Genomic DNA, 16,799 nt, shown 5'->3' with positions numbered 1-16,799 from the left:
AAAAGATTTTCACTTCATTTTTCAGCTGCCAGACAAGAATGAGTGAGCCTGGTAGTGCAACTTTAAACAGCTGTTTATTCAAAAAAAAAAAAGTTAACAATATTATAACCAATAAAAAAGCTTACAGAGGGTCTAATCCAACTATGGCAATATTCAAGAGTGATATAAGTAATTGCATCCATTATACAAGGTGTCATTCTATCCGTAGAGTCTGAAGGATTTCTTTTAATACTAGCTTCAACTTTTTGACCAGAATATTTCAACGGGGCTTAAGGTATACACATTTATAGCCACGTTCTTCAATTAATATTTGCGATACTATTTTCCTAGATTGTGCGATACTCTTTTTCTAAAAAACATATGGCACTGGTTTTTTTTTTAAAGTGCGACACTTTAATTTTTTTTTTTCTTCTTACGACAGCATTTTGGCAAAAGGTATAGTATAGTGTATGACAAATATGTGGTAATACCTTCATCAACTGTTGGTTCATTACTAATCCAATCATACACAGCCAATTATATCTTATATTTAAACTATCATATTAGATAATTTGTTCGTGTGCTTTACCACATGTTATTGTTTGTACCTATTTCCTTATTGTATATATTTTTTTCTTGATTTAGAAATAATGATAATTATAGTATTATAAAGAAAAAGGATAAATATATATCAAACACTGTTTATAGGTTGTTCATTATCAGTTAAGCTACAACAAAGAATTCTGATTTCTTCTAAATATATACATATAATGTGTAATTTCATTTTTTGTCAGCAGTTATTTAAACATACATGTGGTATACTTCATAATTATTACTATTAGAAAATAAAATAAAAAAAAAAACAAAGTAACACCAATAAAGTGTTTGTTATTGTTCCTATCATAACTACTACTAATATTGTTGTAGGGAAAAACAAAATTACATCATTTAGTTGATATGATGATAACACATAGGGATCGTCATTTTTTTTTCTTTTTTTGTTAATAAAGTATAAATTCAAACACAACCAACAATAAAATGAGGCTAAAACTTTATTCCGTGCATATACATAAAATTATTTGTTAGAAAAGGAAAGGTCCCACCGAGACTCGAACTCGGATGCGAAGAATCAGAATCTTAAATGCTAACCAATTACATCATGGAACCTTGTTTTGGACCTGTTTTTTTTGCCATTTCCATATTGTTTTAAAACTTGTCTGAAAGTCACGTGACTTACCCCACATTCCGGACGAATTTTTCACATTTGTCGCTTCGGAATTTAAAAATATGTCTATAAAATGTAATATGTGGATGGTCGATGTTTTGACCAAGGTGCACAAGTGAGCACGTATCAATTTTATTATGCTGTATTGCCCTAGTCGCTTGCAAAAAAAAAAAAAAAAAAAAGAGAGAGAGAAAAGGTAATAAAAGTCTCTCCATTGTCGAGAGGAAAAAAAGAAGAAATCAGAGACGGTATAATTACACTAGTATATCAGGAGGATCGACTTGATACCAAGATTAACAGGAAGAGGAGGATGAGGAGGAGGAAACATTCGATGAAACAGATAAGTCATTTCATGTAAAATGATACAGATAGTTGCCCAACAAACTAATTAAAGAGAAGTTAGTTGCGGGGTCTTTGGTAACTGGATAATACAGTATTTTTGGATAAGATTGAGACGATCTGGAAATGTTTTTTTTAGAAGGGTTAATTTTATTAGACGAGGTAGATTGATGAATATGAAGATCATTTTAAGTCGATCTCTAGCTATGGTAATCATCTCCAACTATCTGAATACATTTAAATGGTATGTTTACCTTATAGTTTTCTATATCAATTTAACGCTAAATAATCCTTATGAATAACATTCATGCATGCAAGGGTGTGCTTTCATTATTATTTTAATGGTGTTTTTTTTTCTAGCATAAATATAGTCAACTTTGAGCGCATAACATGCAAAGCTTATCCTTAAAAAGGACATGATTGATTTATGCAATATGTATGTTCTCTCTCTCTTTCTTTTTTTCGTTGTATAACTTAATTCACTTGGTTACCATAATAGATTATATTAAGCAGAAAATTAGAACACTAATTACCCCCTATTTTTTAACAATTTCTTTATGGCTTTAAAACGCATCTTTGGTATTTTTTTATTCCATAGCCTTGAAAAAAATTAAGTGATATTATTTGTTAAGATGAAAACGCGTTAAAATAATAAGAATAATGTTGTTTTGATGATATTTTTTTTCTTTTCTTTTCACACATGTTTTCTTTAGAAAAAAATAAATAAAATAATAATAATAAAATATTGGTGTTTAGGAAGAAGATACATGATATCATTGAATTGATTAATAGTGTGGAAATGAATAAAAATAATTATAAGTTTTCAGTTGTCCACCGACAATTAATCACTAAAATTAATGTTTCATGTCAGCTACTAAATACAAAGATTGTGAGCAAAGTGGGTATTTTCTAAAATGTGAAAAACTTGAATCCTCTTCATCTATTTAAAGTATTCTCTTCCCTTGTTTATTAGACAAATTATTATTCTTATGTTGTTCATTTATTTTTTAAATTGGTTGGTTCTAAGAAAATGAAAATGGGCAAGTTAAGAAACAAGTATATTGAAGCAGCAAAAGAAAAAAAGATAAAATAGTGGAAATAGTACTGAAGAATAAAGTTGAACTAGCTGTCATGAGAATGAACATAATAGCTTCAAGCCCCCTTTTATGCCCTAACCATAAGTTAACAAAGAACGAAGAATTAAAAAAAAAAATATCAAGATGAAAATTCCAGTTATAGCATTTGAGAATGGAATGTTCAATAAAGATAGTGTCAAGTTCAAAGGAGTCACCAAATATATTGTGAAAAGAATAGATAAAGACGTGATGATTTAATTGTACCTTTAGTAAATGAACTTGAAACTTCTAAAAATAATAAGCTATTACTGCTCTATTAACACTAATTCAACATATTTGCTTTTATATAAAATAGATCTGTCATTCATCATGCTTTCAAAGAAATTTTACGCCTGCGATAATAAGCTGTCATGGCGTCTTAGCTTACTAAAGCTGTGGGATACTGTCTGAATGTGAATATTATACCACAAAAAAAAAAAAAAAAATATAAAAATATACAAATATTCATCAAATCTTCAGTGAGATAATCACTGGTCAAGATTGCCTCCCTGCGTTCTCTCACTAGGGACAGTAATATTGTCGTTTCGAACACGGGGAGGTTTTTTTTTTTTTTTACTTCACGGAAAATTTATTTTTTTTTCTTCTCAAATTTGTATTATTAATTGACCTATCCAAAAATGCTGTAATTAATGGTTATCACGCTACTTTTTTTTTTCTTTGTTGGCAAACTTTATATAATAATAAAAACAAAAGAATATTAGTGTTTTATATTTTTTGCTTAATAATCATAGCAAAACATATATGTATATATAAATATAAATATATTAAGGTTAAAGAATAAAATAGATTAACAAATTGTATAGTATAATAATTAGCCTTCTTGTCCTATAATAATTTTTATCTAATTAGTCATTTTTATAAACTAACGATGAAAAGTGCATACCAAAATCATTTGTAAATCTAACTTGTTGCATAATATCGTCTTTGTTAACAGTGGGTCTCGAGTTCTGAACGGCTTTTAAGAAATCTTGAATCGTTAATTCAGGTTCTAAAAGTTGATCAGGTTCAATATCAACCCAAGTCATTTCTTGGGCATTAGCTGCTCCAGGCGAACAAGGTGTTAGATAGCGACTCATCTTTGATGGATCTGTCCTTGAAGGAGCTTCGACCCATTTGAAATGAGTTGCCATTTGGACTTTACGAATAGGTTGCATTAGTGCATCTCTAACGAGTGTTGCAATATCTGAACCTGAATAACTGTTTTAATCATAAAATAGATATATTAGAAATTCTAAATTTATATAATTTTAATTTGATTTACCCCTCAGTCATATCAGCTAATTTTTTATAGTCTGCTTGTGTTAAAGTGCATGGTGTTGAACCTACATTTAGAGCAAAAATTGTTGCACGGGCATGTGCTTCAGGAAGAGGAATATATATACGCTTTTCAAATCTAATCATTTAATTTAGCAAGAATTTCTCACTCTCCCTCCTCCTCCTCCTCTTTCTTCTTCTTCTACTACTACTTGTCTCAAAAAATAAAATAAAATGATTTAACTCACCTTCTTCGAATAGCTGAATCCAGTTGCCAGGGAATATTTGTCGCTCCCAAAACAAGTACACCGTCCATATCATTACCCACACCATTCATCTGAACCAAAAACTCTGTTTTAATACGTCTTGAAGCTTCTGACTCACCTTCGCCACGAGTTCCACATAAAGAATCTACTTCATCAATAAATACAATAGAAGGCTTGTTTTCTCGAGCCATTTGAAATAATTGTTTTACTAAACGTTCACTCTCGCCAAGCCATTTTGATATGAGATCCGACGATGAAACAGAGAAAAAAGTTGAATTGGCTTCAGTAGCTACTGCTTTTGCTAAATAAGATTTACCTGTACCTGGTGGTCCATAAAGTAAAATACCTCTCCAAGGTTTACGTTTCCCTGTAAACAAATGTGGAAATTTAATAGGTAATATAACTGCTTCCTTTAATGCTTCTTTAGCGCCCTCCAAACCAGCGACATCATCCCATCTGACATTTGGCTTTTCAGTGAGAATAGCCCCTTTAAATTAATTGTTAAAATAATAAAGCTCTTTCCTACTTTCTGTCAATATATATATATATACCTGTCAAACTAGCTCTCATTTTTTTCATATCTGGATCATCGTCATCCGCGTTGTTTGATAAGCTATCACCCTTTTTCCTATTTTATGCATAAGTTACCTACACTACTACTACAACAACTACAACAACAAAAAAAAGGCTCTTCTATAAATTACTTTTTTGATACTCCATTTGCTCCTACAGGCTCTTTATGTTCCTTTTCTTGTTCATTTAAAAACTCTTTAAGCATTTCAGCTCTATCAAGATATTCTACAAATCTCTTTCGAATGGGATCTTTTAAGCGGTCATTTTTCTCGTCTATATTTAAACTTTAATTAAAATAATGAAATAAAAAGAATATACAAGTAACATTTTGAAATAAATTACATTTTATGGCTGTCATAAAGTACTCTAATGCATTCTGGTAGTAATTATATGCTTCCTTATAATTGCCTTTATGGTCTTCTTCCGTCGCCTTTTTCACGATTTCAATAGCTTTCTACAAAGTAAAAAGCTAAAGTTAGAGAGGAATTGTTAAAATGAAAAAAAAAAAGAAAAGAAGAATCATCATCTTACAGAAAGGAAATCAGAATTTGACATTGTTTAATTGTTCAGGAAAAAAAAAAAAAAATAAAAAAGAGATAAAATTTAAAAAATAAAAAATAAAATGAAAATCTTGGCAGTGAGCTGCTTTTTTTTTATCCAATCATGGTTTGTTTCTACAGTTTGAATTTATTTTGACTGTGTGATCATCATTCAAGAAGCTGAAGAAAAAAGAAGAAAAAAAAAAGTTAATAGCACAAATAAAGACTATTTTTTAAATGATATGATTCTTTATCTAGTCTGAATATTACTGTAATATATACATTGATTTTGTATTATCGAAACTTTTTTTATTAAAAAAGAAAATGTATTCTATTACATAATCATCCTAGTATTAGACAATATGAAGTCTATCTTACAGTCGAAGAAACTAGGTTGGGTCAATAAAAAAAAATTTTTTTTGGCCATTTCCAAAATAAATTGGGACACCAATATGAAGATGGGGCATCGGTACGAAAATAGTACACAGAAGGGAATATGGGAAATTAAGATACTTTAGTTTGTTTGGTCAAATCAAAATTGTTACAACTTCTTACCTGTAACATCATTAAGTCGTTGGCTCACCGGAGTGAGTCGGGACAACCACATTGGAGGTGGCAGTTTGTCGTTTGAAGACAGTGGGGCGATCATTGTCATTCCATATAGACTGAGCTATGTAAAACATATTTTTGCTTGCCATTACATCTCGATTCCAAAAGATATTGCAAGTTTTACACTTCAATACTTGATGGATCATGGTCATCTTTCCTACACTTCAGATTTTCTATATCATTTTTAAAGCAAGAATGACAGATCTATGAAGAATTGGTTTTAGCTGAAAGTGCAATATGTAAACTATGTGTTGTTTTTTCTTAATAACCTTTGATGTATTAAATTCGTTAATGTCTAGTAGCAAGAGCTCTCCAAGCCTTTGCCTTGTTTTTAATTGTTGATATATTTTGTTAGATACGCCATGACGGAGACCTTTGAACTTGATATGATCCCTGTTTTTTTTTTAGTCCGTCACCAAAGACCACCAGAGGCATCTTGCTGCTGTTTCCCTTTCCAAAACAGACTTTGTTGTTTCTGCTGTAAGTTACAGATATAATAGTTCGAGTTTACTGAAATAATGATAATAATAAAAAAAAGTGTATATTTTTTTGATTTTGGGATGGTGGTGAGTGCTCTTTCTTCTTGAGCAGTACGAGGCTTGCGAGTTTTCCTCCTTCTTTTTTTGTTTTCCTTTGTCTTCTTTCTCCTGCTTTTATTATACTTCTTTCCACCATTTATTAAGATGTTGACACTTTCTTGGATGGCTTTTTGGGAACTAAGGTAGTTCAACCATTTAATCTTAGAAGTTTCAAAGCCGTAGAAATTAAGCAAAGTATTCATGTGTTGCAGCATGTAAGTTATGTACAAAACAAATTGTTCCACAGACACAGTTTTAGGCGAAGGAATGTCTGTTTCAATCTTTCCAACACCTAGTCTCTGTTTGCGCTTCTGTTGCTCTTTCATTCGTCTTACACTTTCACCCCATATTGTAATATTCGATTGAGGACAAGCGACAGATGCCAGTGCCACCGTGATAAGAGACAAAAGGATCCCATCTTCCTGGGTCTACAGTACATAGACGGAAATGCTTGTCCACCTCTTCGTTTGTAAAATCGTTCAACTCTAGACAGATATTGTATTCTGGTGATGATGGAAGCACTTTTCTAGCAAATAGAACTCTGCACGTGTAGCCATCAGTATACAATCCATTGAGAAACATCTTTTCTTTTTGTTCAGGCAGTGCTTGAAGCTTTTCACAACTATATTTTATTTCGTCAGTAATTTGATTTATAGATATATGTAATAATAATGTATACCTTTGAATGACCAGCTTCTTAAAGTCAAACATTTGATAGAAGCATCTTTGTTTATGATCGAAAGGAGATGATTCATTAGCTTGCTTTTTCTGTTTAGCATCTGGGAAAATTCCGGTTAGGTTCTGAGCATCCATCTTTATGAATCGCCAGTGCAATCCAGGATTTGGGAATAGACTAAAACGTCTTGGAAGTAGGGACTTAATCAAATCGCTTTTATCATTTTGAGGAGTTTGGGCCTTGTATATATCATCGTATTTTTTTTAAGGATATGCCCTTAATGCGGATAGAATTTTGAAGGGTTCATTGTTTAAGCTTTCTTTAGACAATGGAAGCTTGGACATGCGATTCTTCACTTCTGAAATCAAAGGATTTAACTTGGGAGATTATTGGCCACATCCGGATCAGAAGGGGCAAGAATATCATTAGGTATAGAGGATGACTGGGAATGTGTAAGCACTTGATCATATACATGATTATATATCCAAGTTCTTGATACAGCCAACTTTCGCATTCTAGTTTATACAATTTTAGTATAAAAAAATTTGAGAAACTGAACATGTATATTAAAGAGTTTGTTTTTATCTCTCGCTGCTTACTGGGTACTTCGTCCTTAATATACAAACTAGAAAATATACTCAGTGTAAAATGTGTCATATTGTAATGAAAGCTATGACGTGAAGTCTTGTTATTATAGTTGAAGAGAATATATCTTTTGATTATTTAAATTCATTTTTATAACTGAGCAGAATTACTTCAGCTATCATTTAAACAATAAAGGCCTTGTTGGTTAAGTAAAAGTTATACACAAATGAATTTTGTCTTCGACTCTTAGATCATGAAGTACCCGAATGATACGAGCGCTATAGAAGCCGGCTGTTTTTTAGGGTTACAACCCTTAAATCAAGACAAAAAAAAATTCTTTAAATTTGTTCAGTATAGTCCCACATTCGCGTTCGTGTCCCATATTCTCTTATGTGTCCCATTTTCATACCAATGTTCCAATTTATTTTGGAAATGACCAGAACAATTTTTTATTGACTCAACCTAGTTTCTTCGACTGTAATGACATTACTAAAATTATTCATTAGACTTTTTAGCAAAATGAGTTCTTTCAACAAATTTGACCTACTTCGTACCATCTTTTTAGTAGAAATCAATAAAAATAACTGTTAGTTTTCAATTGAACACTAATATTTTATGTCAGCGATCAAATGCAGAGATTGTGGACAAAGCGGGTATCTTTCAAAACATAGTGAAAAACGCGAGAAGTTTGAATCCTTTTGATCTATTCAAGACAAATAATTATTGCATTGTATCCCTTTGTACCCAAATAAATTATTTTATTTTAAGCAGTTGGTTCTAAAAGAACGCAAATAGGCAGGCATTTTGAAACAGTGAAAGAAAAGAAAATAGTAACAGTAATAAGGAACAGGTTTGCTGTCATAAGAAGGGACATAATAGCTCTGAGTCTCTTTTAACGCCTTAGCTATAAATTAACAAAAATTAAAAAAGCTGCTTGAAGATTATGCTACAGTAACAAGAAAACCATTATCAAGATAATATGAAAACTCTAGTTTTAGTCTTTAGGAATGGAATACTTAATAAAAATATTGTTGACTTTAGAGGTATCAGAACAGAGACTATTGGGATATTGAGAGAAAAATGGTGAATAGATAAAGACATGGTGCTTTGATTGTAGATACTATAGCTGAATATTGACTTTCTAAAAGTAATTAATTATTACTGCTCTGTTAACACCAATTCAACATATTTGCTTTTATATTAAATAGATCTGCCAGCTATACTTTGAAAGAAGTTTTACGCCTGCAATAATAGGTTACCATAGTATCTTCTTAGCTGGCAAAAGCTGTGGGATACTGAAACAATATCACGAATAATATTCATTAAGATACTAACTGGCTATAATCAGCTCCTCTCTATTCTTTCATCAGACATAATGCTATCAGCGCCTCGAACATAGTCTTTTTCTGATGAAAAATTTTGATTTTTACAGCTAAACATGTTTTATTTCTTCTAAATCTATAATTATGCCTCCTCGAAAAAAAAAAAATCTACTATATTTTTAAACACCTCTAAAAATTATAAGACTAGAAATTGATGCGTGGCTTTCAAAGTACGTCATTTTTTTTTTTAAAAAAAAAACGTGTTTTATCTCTTTGCACTTTTTTCACTTTTCTTATTTATTATCTATCTATACTGTAAACATTTATATTTTAAAATAATAATTTAAAAAAAATCAAGGAAAAAAACTTTTTTTTTATATAAATTATGGCTGACGATTCAAATTCCAATGACGAAAAACCTCAAAATGATCAATTTAACAATGATCAACTACAACAGTAAGTTTTAAATTCTTATCTAGCATCACGTTACAGTTTATATCTTAATTACTATAACAATATTATTTTTTTATTTTCTTCTACTTAGAAACATGAACAATAAAATGCAATTTCGAAGTCCAATGATGGGAGGCTATGATCCTTCATTTATGAAAATGGCCATGATGAATCCCATGCAATATCAACATTTTCAACAAATGTTATTTATGCAGCAGCTTCAAAGGCAACAACAAATGCAAAGACAAATGAATTCTGCAGCAGCCATGACAGCAGCAACTACATCAACAGCGACGTCAAACATTCCACCAGAGACACAAAAACCACCCACTGGTTATGTTTGTTTTAAATGTGGACAACCTGGTCACTGGATATACTATTGTCCTAATGTTCCTAAAGGACAATTTGTACAAAGAGTTGGAATTGGCAATCGGTAATGATATGCTTAAAGATAACAAAATAAAAAAAAAAAGTAGATGCGAACAATATATTTATATTTATCATTTTATTAGAAATAATATAGGAAATCAAGCTATTGGTGATAATCAGCAACAAGAAGAAGCACAAAAGCCGCAAGAGTTAACATGTATGATTTGTGATAAAATTATGACAAATGCTGTACTTGTGCCTTGTTGTGGAAAGTCATTTTGTAAAGAATGTACGTATAGGATTGTTATATTGGATAGTTATCTTTGTATTATCTTTAGTTTGTTGTTATTTTGTTATATGTATATTGATTCAGACAAAGCATCGTCTGATGAAACGAAGGTTACTCTTATTTCGCTTACTTTTTTAGATGCCATTTTATTGTCTTTTTATTATCTGTTTATTAATTTGATTATTATTATTATTATTGGGATAAATTGGGAACTTATGGACTCAAATTGGATTCAGGATATTTTTTGGATTATGTAAAATGAGAGAGAATATGCACATATATAAAGATATCATATACTACATGGGAGAGAAAGAGGGCGAGAGAGAGAGAGAGAAAGAGAGAGAGGGAGAGAGAGAACGAGCGAGGAAAAGATAGGATATATATATATGCACATACATATATAAAACAAAGAAACCTCGTGTGATTGAAAGATAACACTAACAACTAAACTAAAGAAAATATATTTAAATACACAAGTATTCATAGATTTTTTTTTTAAATGTATCTTTGTATAGGTATTATTAATACGCTTGAAAAGACAAATCATTGCCCTTTTTGTAATCAAGAAAATATCAGCATCGAACAATTAGTTCCTAATAAAACACTAAATTTAGCTATTCAACATTATATAAATGAAGAAAAAAAGAAGAACAAGCAATAGATAAAGAGCCAGAAACATCTCAACAAGAAAAGCTAAATAACGAAATAAGCCAAGATAATGATCAAAAAACTACAGACACAAAAAATGATCCAACAAAACCTGAAGATACTGCACAAGAGGTAAGCTAGCTGGCTGGCTAACTAGCTAATAATAATATACTAACATTTAAAAAGTCTTCAAAGTCATCAGGTATGCCAATTCAAGTATTTGATTCATCGGTAGAGGAAAGAAAGCCCACAAGGAAACATCTGCTAGGAGGAGGAATGGCATTTAATAATAATATGGGTCAAACGGATAATAATATAATCATGAATGGACCCCCCAATGCTGATATGTTTAATGGAATACCACCTGAAATGAATTGGATGAACATGATGCGTCCTCCATTTATGAATACTCGTTTCCCAGGCTTTGGAACACCTGATATGAACTGGATGAGGAATAATAATGGAAATACGGGTAATAATAATGATGAAAACGATATGGAAATAGACATGACTCCTAGACCTCCTGTCATGAATCGTGGATTTAATGATGAATTATGGAAAAATAATATGTCAGCTTTTCCTGGAATGCCTCCACAAGATATGTTTGGTTTTAACGGTAATATGTCATTCGGTACTAGTAATCGTGGTGGGTTTAACATGATGAGAGGTGGACGTGGCAGAGGTCGTGGATATCATAATCAGGGAGGAAGACGTCGATCAGACTATAATGCAAGCCATTCGAATAGCAATAGCAATAGCAATTATCAAAATGAAGATAGTAAGGATATGGAGGCAGATTCTACAACGCTATTAAATACAGAAGGCAGTCATGCCCCCTCTAGTAATTCACGTTCTGAAAGAGATCGATATGATCGTCACAGAAGACGTTCTAATTCACCTTCTCGTCATGAAAAGAGAAGTAGTAGTAGACGTCGAGATGAGAGCCGCCATCGAGATGAGAGTCGATATCGGGATGAGAGCCGCCATCGAGATGAGAGTCGTCATCGTAGTAAGGATAATGATTATAGAAGTAGTAGTAGAAAAAGAGAAGAAAAATATAGTAGTAGCAAACGACATCGTTATGATGACGAAGAAAATGAAAAAGGTGATAGTTATAAGAGACATGATCGTTCATCAAGAAGACGATCAAGATCTCCAAGAGATGACAGATCTTCTTCTCGTCATCGACGTCGTTCTTCTTCAAGAAGCCGTCATAGTTCTTCAAAGTATCATTCTTCAAAATATAGGAGTCGAGAAAGAGAAAAGACAAGAGATAAAAGCCGTGACCGATCTGAAAGAAGTAGTAGAGGAGATAGAACAGAAAGACGAAAACATGAAAGACATTAGCCATTGTATTATTAAAATATATCAAAATTGACCATATAACATTGGTTCCTTTCCTTTTATATATATATATGTGTGTGTATATATACCATTAAGTTTTGATATACGTTTTTTTTTTCTTTTTTTTTTTTTTTTGTTTATTTAAAGTAGAATCATAGATGTAATAATATATGAAATAATGTTTAGTTCTAGAGTAAAGGTTTTACCAAATATATAAGTGAAAAACAGTATCTTTTACATATCCTTGGTAAATGGCTGAGGATTGTTAGGATCATACTCTTTGGGTAAATTCAACCCAACTCGCTTCGCTGAAAGTTCAATCTTTTTCTTTTGTTCCATAACAAGTGCTGAATATAACTCACGTAACTCCTAAGGAAATAAGCATGTATTTTTTTTTTTTTTTTTTTTTAGTTTTAGTTTTAGTTTTAGTTTTATTTTAGTGAAGTGTTTGATTCCTTCTATTAAAAAAAATATTACTTTATGTTTTCTTGAGCTTCTTAAAAATGTTAACACATCTTCGGCATTTTTATTCAAAGCCTCAACTTTGTTGGGATCTTGAATGTTTTGATTTTTGCGATAAATGTTCCTTAATTCTTGTGCAAATGTCGGATTCTTAGTTCCCTTAGTGTACTATTTAAACAAGGGTGGAGATTAGATTACCATTGAAAAAATAATAATAATAAATATTTTCCTCTTTAATATATTGATTATCATAATTGTTAATGTACCTGGATATTAATTTCTTTTAATAAATTACGATAAAGAGATAAGCTTCTTGACATGAGTATAATTTTTTGTTGTTGACTAACTATAAAAGCAGTATATAAGCCAACTTTTTTCTTCAAGAAAAAATACACTTAGTAAATCAATATTCAAATACAGAAGCTGTGGACCCAATAATACGAAGCATAATAAAATATTTCAATTCAGGAAAATGAGTACTGTGTAATTTTTTTTTTTTTTTTGGTAGTGAGCATGTAGCAACGAAATGTGCTGTATTTCCTAAGCCAGTTATGAAATGATTATAAGAATAAAAACCCTCTTAAAGGACAAGAGGAGGGAAAAGGATAAAGAAAAGAAAAAAAAAAGAAAAGAGCAAAAGAACTGAAAGATATAAAATAATAATGAAAAAAAGAGGTCAGAATAAACAGAGAGACTCACGCTATTACTTCGATAACCAATTCAACAGTTTGTGACCAGGATCGATAGAAAGGGGGTGGAAATTTACCATAAAAATAATGACCAGATTCATGTAAAATGGTGCAAAGGATAGGCCAGAGAATAAACCAGCTGAGGTAATTAGAGTTACGACGGGATTTACACTGTGGGAGCATATTGAGAAGAAATAATTTTGGGTCATCCATTTTGAGAGGGAAATACAAGCATTTGTGAATGTGTAAGTATTCAAAAACATAATGACGACTCCAGTTTTGATTTGAGGGAAAGAGACATTCTTTTGGTTAACCACTAGGTAGCCAACCAAGGCGCCAGCGAAAGACACAACTCCGTTCAAAAGTAGTCAATACTCCCCCATCCATTACCCAACTTCACTTCTCTACACAACTTCTACTCTAACTCTAACTCTAGCTAGCTAAGCAAACACGCACTATCTGTGATAGGATGACCTCCGATTACATCGAACCAACTCAAGACCTTCTGAACCCCCTAAACTTAGAATTTGGCGCCCATCCGTCCCTTCTTCACGCTGTAGCCAAGCTCCACACTGTAGCCAAGCTCCACACTGGGGTATTCATTGTCGACAAAGAGGTCGTGTTTGTCATTGTAGCTGAAGCATATAGTGGATCAAAAGTAACTGATATTCATAGTAAATCTGATTAAAAGCCTGTACCAACAGTATCTAATTCTCACTATGAATCACTGTGTGCTGGTGTTTATAATGAGTCGGATGGAAGCAGCCTCAAGTGTAAACTAAAAATTGGAAGCAAAACAATGAACATTCTGGTGACTATATCTATCCGTGTGAGCGCTAAAAAACCTGTTAACATTGGTCCAGAAACTTCAACAACCTCGTACCTTATACGTTCAAAAGCAGTCAGAATATTTCATTGTGTGGATGAGGTACATCAATTTATTGAAATAATGTGTGATCCATAGTCTTATGCAATACCAATATTTAAGATGGTGATGTCATCCCTGCGGCAACTCACCTCCAGCTTTGGCGATCTAAGCATCTTTCTACCATGGTGGGTAGCACATAATGAATTTGCCACTGGGCTTACTGCACCGACGACCGTTTTCACACTTTGCAGCTCCCTCCCCCCCCCCGATATATTTAGGGCTATGGCGCCTCTGCGACATCTACTGGTAAACTTGCATCATGCTTTCTGCAATCTTTAGCTACGTCAGTATTGTTTGGCAAGCCTTGGACAGAATTTGGTACAGCCTTAGATGCATTCAAAGCCACTGCCGCGATTAAAGCGCTACAGACAAAAGGTAGCTCTTCATCCAAGTCGTGGGATATCTTGCCATCATTTGTGGGCTTTCTAAAAACCATTTTGGAAAAAACAGGATAAGCCATCACTGTCTGTCCTTGCAACGATTCTGAATTTCAGCATGCCCTCCGATTTAGTAAGCCAAAATATTATGTCGAGCAATCAACGAATTAAGCACGACGTTTTGTTGCAATTGAAATGACTACATTATATAATTTTTTTTTCGATTCTCAATTTATTTCTTTTTCGTTGTCCTTGTCTTTTTTTTTTTTTTCTTACTTCTATCACTTTCATACTCTCAAATCGATAAAAACAAAACTACTTTTAACTTCGAAGTCAAATTTTCATTATTTTAAGAATAACATTTAATTTACTATATCAGTTTAAGTAAAGCATATAAGATCATTATTCTTAGTTTATTTATAGTTTTATAAGACACTTATTCTACTGTATATAGCATGGTGGATCAAATGACTAATATCCAAAACAATATTTATATATATAAATGAAGAGTAATTATGGCCATCAAAAAGAGAGTCTTCAGAGCAAATATTGTATAATGACGATCGCTTATATAATATTCAATGTTAGCTGCGGAATTACTCAGCTGTTTTCCATCTACATAATTACTGATATCCTCACTTGAAATACTATTGCCAGTAGCAAGTCCTTTGGAATTTGAAGGGTTAGGATTATCAAGTGTAGGATAAATCCAGAATTCTTCCCAGTATGGATGAGGATCATTGATACATTGGTGGATTGGCATGACTCTAAAGTGAGCTTGAATCTTTGGTAACCATTTTTCTGACATCAAAATTGTGGCTTTACTGTTCTCGTGTTGCTATAAGAGTATATGCACTTTATTTAGTATATATATATATATATATACATATATATACATGTATGTGTAAATAGGTTTCTTACCAAGGTAACATGTCCATGGTCAGTATCATTCCCGGCTATACGATCTTGTATCCATTGATCAAAGTATCTATCAATTGCTTCGGTCTTAAGATGGCTTATATCATTATTATTGGCCTATTATATATATAATATTAATTATATATAAGCTAAATACATGTTTGTACATACTAAACTCCAGTCGTTTGAATCCTGATCCCAAAGGAAGGTCCTCATTCCCATTTGCCATGCAATAGCACGTACACGGTCATCTACATCGCCATAAGGAGGCCGCCAGCACTTGGGAGTAATGCCTAAAGTTTCTTTAATCGCCTTTTGCGTCCAATATAATTGGGCAACAATTTCCTGATTTGTAAGAGTTGTCATTTGAGGATGGGACCAGGTATGGATACAAATTGTATGCCCATCATTTAAAGCCCTTTGCGCTGCTTCAGGGAATTTAATTACATTTGATCCCACAACTGTTAAAGTTATTACATTATTTTAAAGTTAATAATATAATAATATTAAGCAACTTCATTCATATAAGCAACAAATATATATTTACAAAACAATGTAGCCTTTTGTTTCCTATTTTTAACTAAAAAGTTGTAAAATCTTGGTTGATCATATATTTTATCTTGTTCAGATCTAGGCCAAGGGAGACGATAGGGCCCATCATCGTAATTGAGCCCCCAATCGCCTTTCTGAGGACAGACATAGATATCATCAGGAAGATAGCTAAGTTTAGGCTTTTTACAAAGTGAAGATGACCACCAACAATCAGGATCTTTAGAGAGGTCATAACCTTTTATGTCTACTACCCAATCTTTTACTTTGCGCGGCTCAATATTTGGAATTTTTGTAAAATCTAATTGCTTTATTACGTCCTCTATCTCAGGATGATTAGGTGAAGGCTGTTTATTCACCTCAGGATATAAATTGACATTCAAAATATTTTGATTAACAGATAAGGGACCAGCTTTAATGTCGGAATCGAGAGGAAATGATTTAACTACTTGATTACTATTTTTGGGTCCTTTCACACTGGATAGCCAAATAGGAGATTTTTGAATAAATTCAGCAGTATTAGCTTGACTTGCAGCTATTACAAAATTCGAGGCGCTAGTCGGTTCATTGGCAGAAACTTTTCTTAATGGATAAATGAGCAAAAGGAAATATGTGGCTAGTTTTAGTAATGTCATATCTAAAGAATATGAAATAAAGGGAGAAAACAAAAACGAAAACGAAAACGAAAATGA

The 16,799-nt window shown here is 32.2% G+C and overlaps 7 protein-coding genes and 1 non-coding gene across 8 annotated transcripts; 3 read left to right on the top strand and 5 right to left on the bottom strand.

The window, feature by feature from the left end:
• Positions 1 to 1,073: 1,073 nt before the first annotated feature.
• BX663DRAFT_t65 lies at positions 1,074 to 1,146 on the bottom strand. Its single transcript has one exon. It is a non-coding gene; the product is annotated as a tRNA-Gln (tRNA).
• Positions 1,147 to 3,224: 2,078 nt separating this feature from the next.
• Positions 3,225 to 5,352, bottom strand: BX663DRAFT_505208 (P-loop containing nucleoside triphosphate hydrolase protein). The gene is made up of 8 exons (XM_051527029.1): positions 5,304 to 5,352; positions 5,115 to 5,226; positions 4,904 to 5,045; positions 4,751 to 4,827; positions 4,182 to 4,686; positions 3,941 to 4,072; positions 3,563 to 3,876; positions 3,225 to 3,504 (listed from the first exon to the last, which is right to left on the bottom strand). Exons 1-8 carry the CDS (start codon positions 5,325 to 5,327, stop codon positions 3,491 to 3,493), a joined length of 1,320 nt encoding a protein of 439 aa, XP_051383767.1. The 5' UTR covers positions 5,328 to 5,352; the 3' UTR covers positions 3,225 to 3,490.
• An 851-nt stretch (positions 5,353 to 6,203) lies between these two features.
• BX663DRAFT_505200 (uncharacterized protein) lies at positions 6,204 to 7,729 on the bottom strand. The gene is given in 5 exon segments (XM_051527028.1): positions 6,204 to 6,313; positions 6,337 to 6,370; positions 6,432 to 6,817; positions 6,891 to 7,646; positions 7,660 to 7,729. 4 exon segments carry the CDS (start codon positions 7,309 to 7,311, stop codon positions 6,252 to 6,254), a joined length of 903 nt encoding a protein of 300 aa, XP_051383766.1. The 5' UTR covers positions 7,312 to 7,646; positions 7,660 to 7,729; the 3' UTR covers positions 6,204 to 6,251.
• Positions 7,730 to 9,373: 1,644 nt separating this feature from the next.
• On the top strand, positions 9,374 to 10,452 carry BX663DRAFT_505197 (uncharacterized protein; the record flags this gene model as incomplete). The annotated part of the gene is made up of 3 exons (XM_051527027.1): positions 9,374 to 9,537; positions 9,626 to 9,967; positions 10,047 to 10,452. Exons 1-3 carry the CDS (start codon positions 9,467 to 9,469, stop codon positions 10,447 to 10,449), a joined length of 816 nt encoding a protein of 271 aa, XP_051383765.1. The 5' UTR covers positions 9,374 to 9,466.
• A 408-nt stretch (positions 10,453 to 10,860) lies between these two features.
• Positions 10,861 to 12,588, top strand: BX663DRAFT_344533 (uncharacterized protein). The gene is made up of 2 exons (XM_051522157.1): positions 10,861 to 10,972; positions 11,036 to 12,588. Exon 2 carries the CDS (start codon positions 11,045 to 11,047, stop codon positions 12,185 to 12,187), a length of 1,143 nt encoding a protein of 380 aa, XP_051383764.1. The 5' UTR covers positions 10,861 to 10,972; positions 11,036 to 11,044; the 3' UTR covers positions 12,188 to 12,588.
• BX663DRAFT_432925 (uncharacterized protein) lies at positions 12,419 to 12,966 on the bottom strand (the record flags this gene model as incomplete). Its single annotated transcript, XM_051522965.1, has 3 exons — positions 12,419 to 12,553; positions 12,662 to 12,814; positions 12,913 to 12,966. The coding sequence occupies 3 exons, from the start codon at positions 12,964 to 12,966 to the stop codon at positions 12,419 to 12,421; spliced, it is 342 nt and encodes a 113-aa protein (XP_051383763.1).
• Positions 12,967 to 14,029: 1,063 nt separating this feature from the next.
• Positions 14,030 to 14,299, top strand: BX663DRAFT_432324 (uncharacterized protein; the record flags this gene model as incomplete). The annotated part of the gene is made up of 1 exon (XM_051522924.1): positions 14,030 to 14,299. A coding segment is annotated over one exon (270 nt), but the record flags the coding sequence as incomplete, so codon positions are not given.
• Positions 14,300 to 15,130: 831 nt separating this feature from the next.
• On the bottom strand, positions 15,131 to 16,742 carry BX663DRAFT_432658 (uncharacterized protein; the record flags this gene model as incomplete). Its single annotated transcript, XM_051522949.1, has 4 exons — positions 15,131 to 15,478; positions 15,562 to 15,675; positions 15,730 to 16,019; positions 16,106 to 16,742. 4 exons carry the CDS (start codon positions 16,740 to 16,742, stop codon positions 15,131 to 15,133), a joined length of 1,389 nt encoding a protein of 462 aa, XP_051383761.1.
• Between the last annotated feature and the right edge of the window lie 57 nt (positions 16,743 to 16,799).

The sequence above is a fragment of the Cokeromyces recurvatus genome, assembly GCF_025118155.1.
Source record: "Cokeromyces recurvatus strain NRRL 2243 chromosome Unknown BX663scaffold_9, whole genome shotgun sequence".
Classification (NCBI taxonomy): domain Eukaryota; kingdom Fungi; phylum Mucoromycota; class Mucoromycetes; order Mucorales; family Mucoraceae; genus Cokeromyces; species Cokeromyces recurvatus.
Note: the sequence above shows the minus strand (reverse complement) of the source record. Positions and strands in the feature narration are given on the sequence as shown.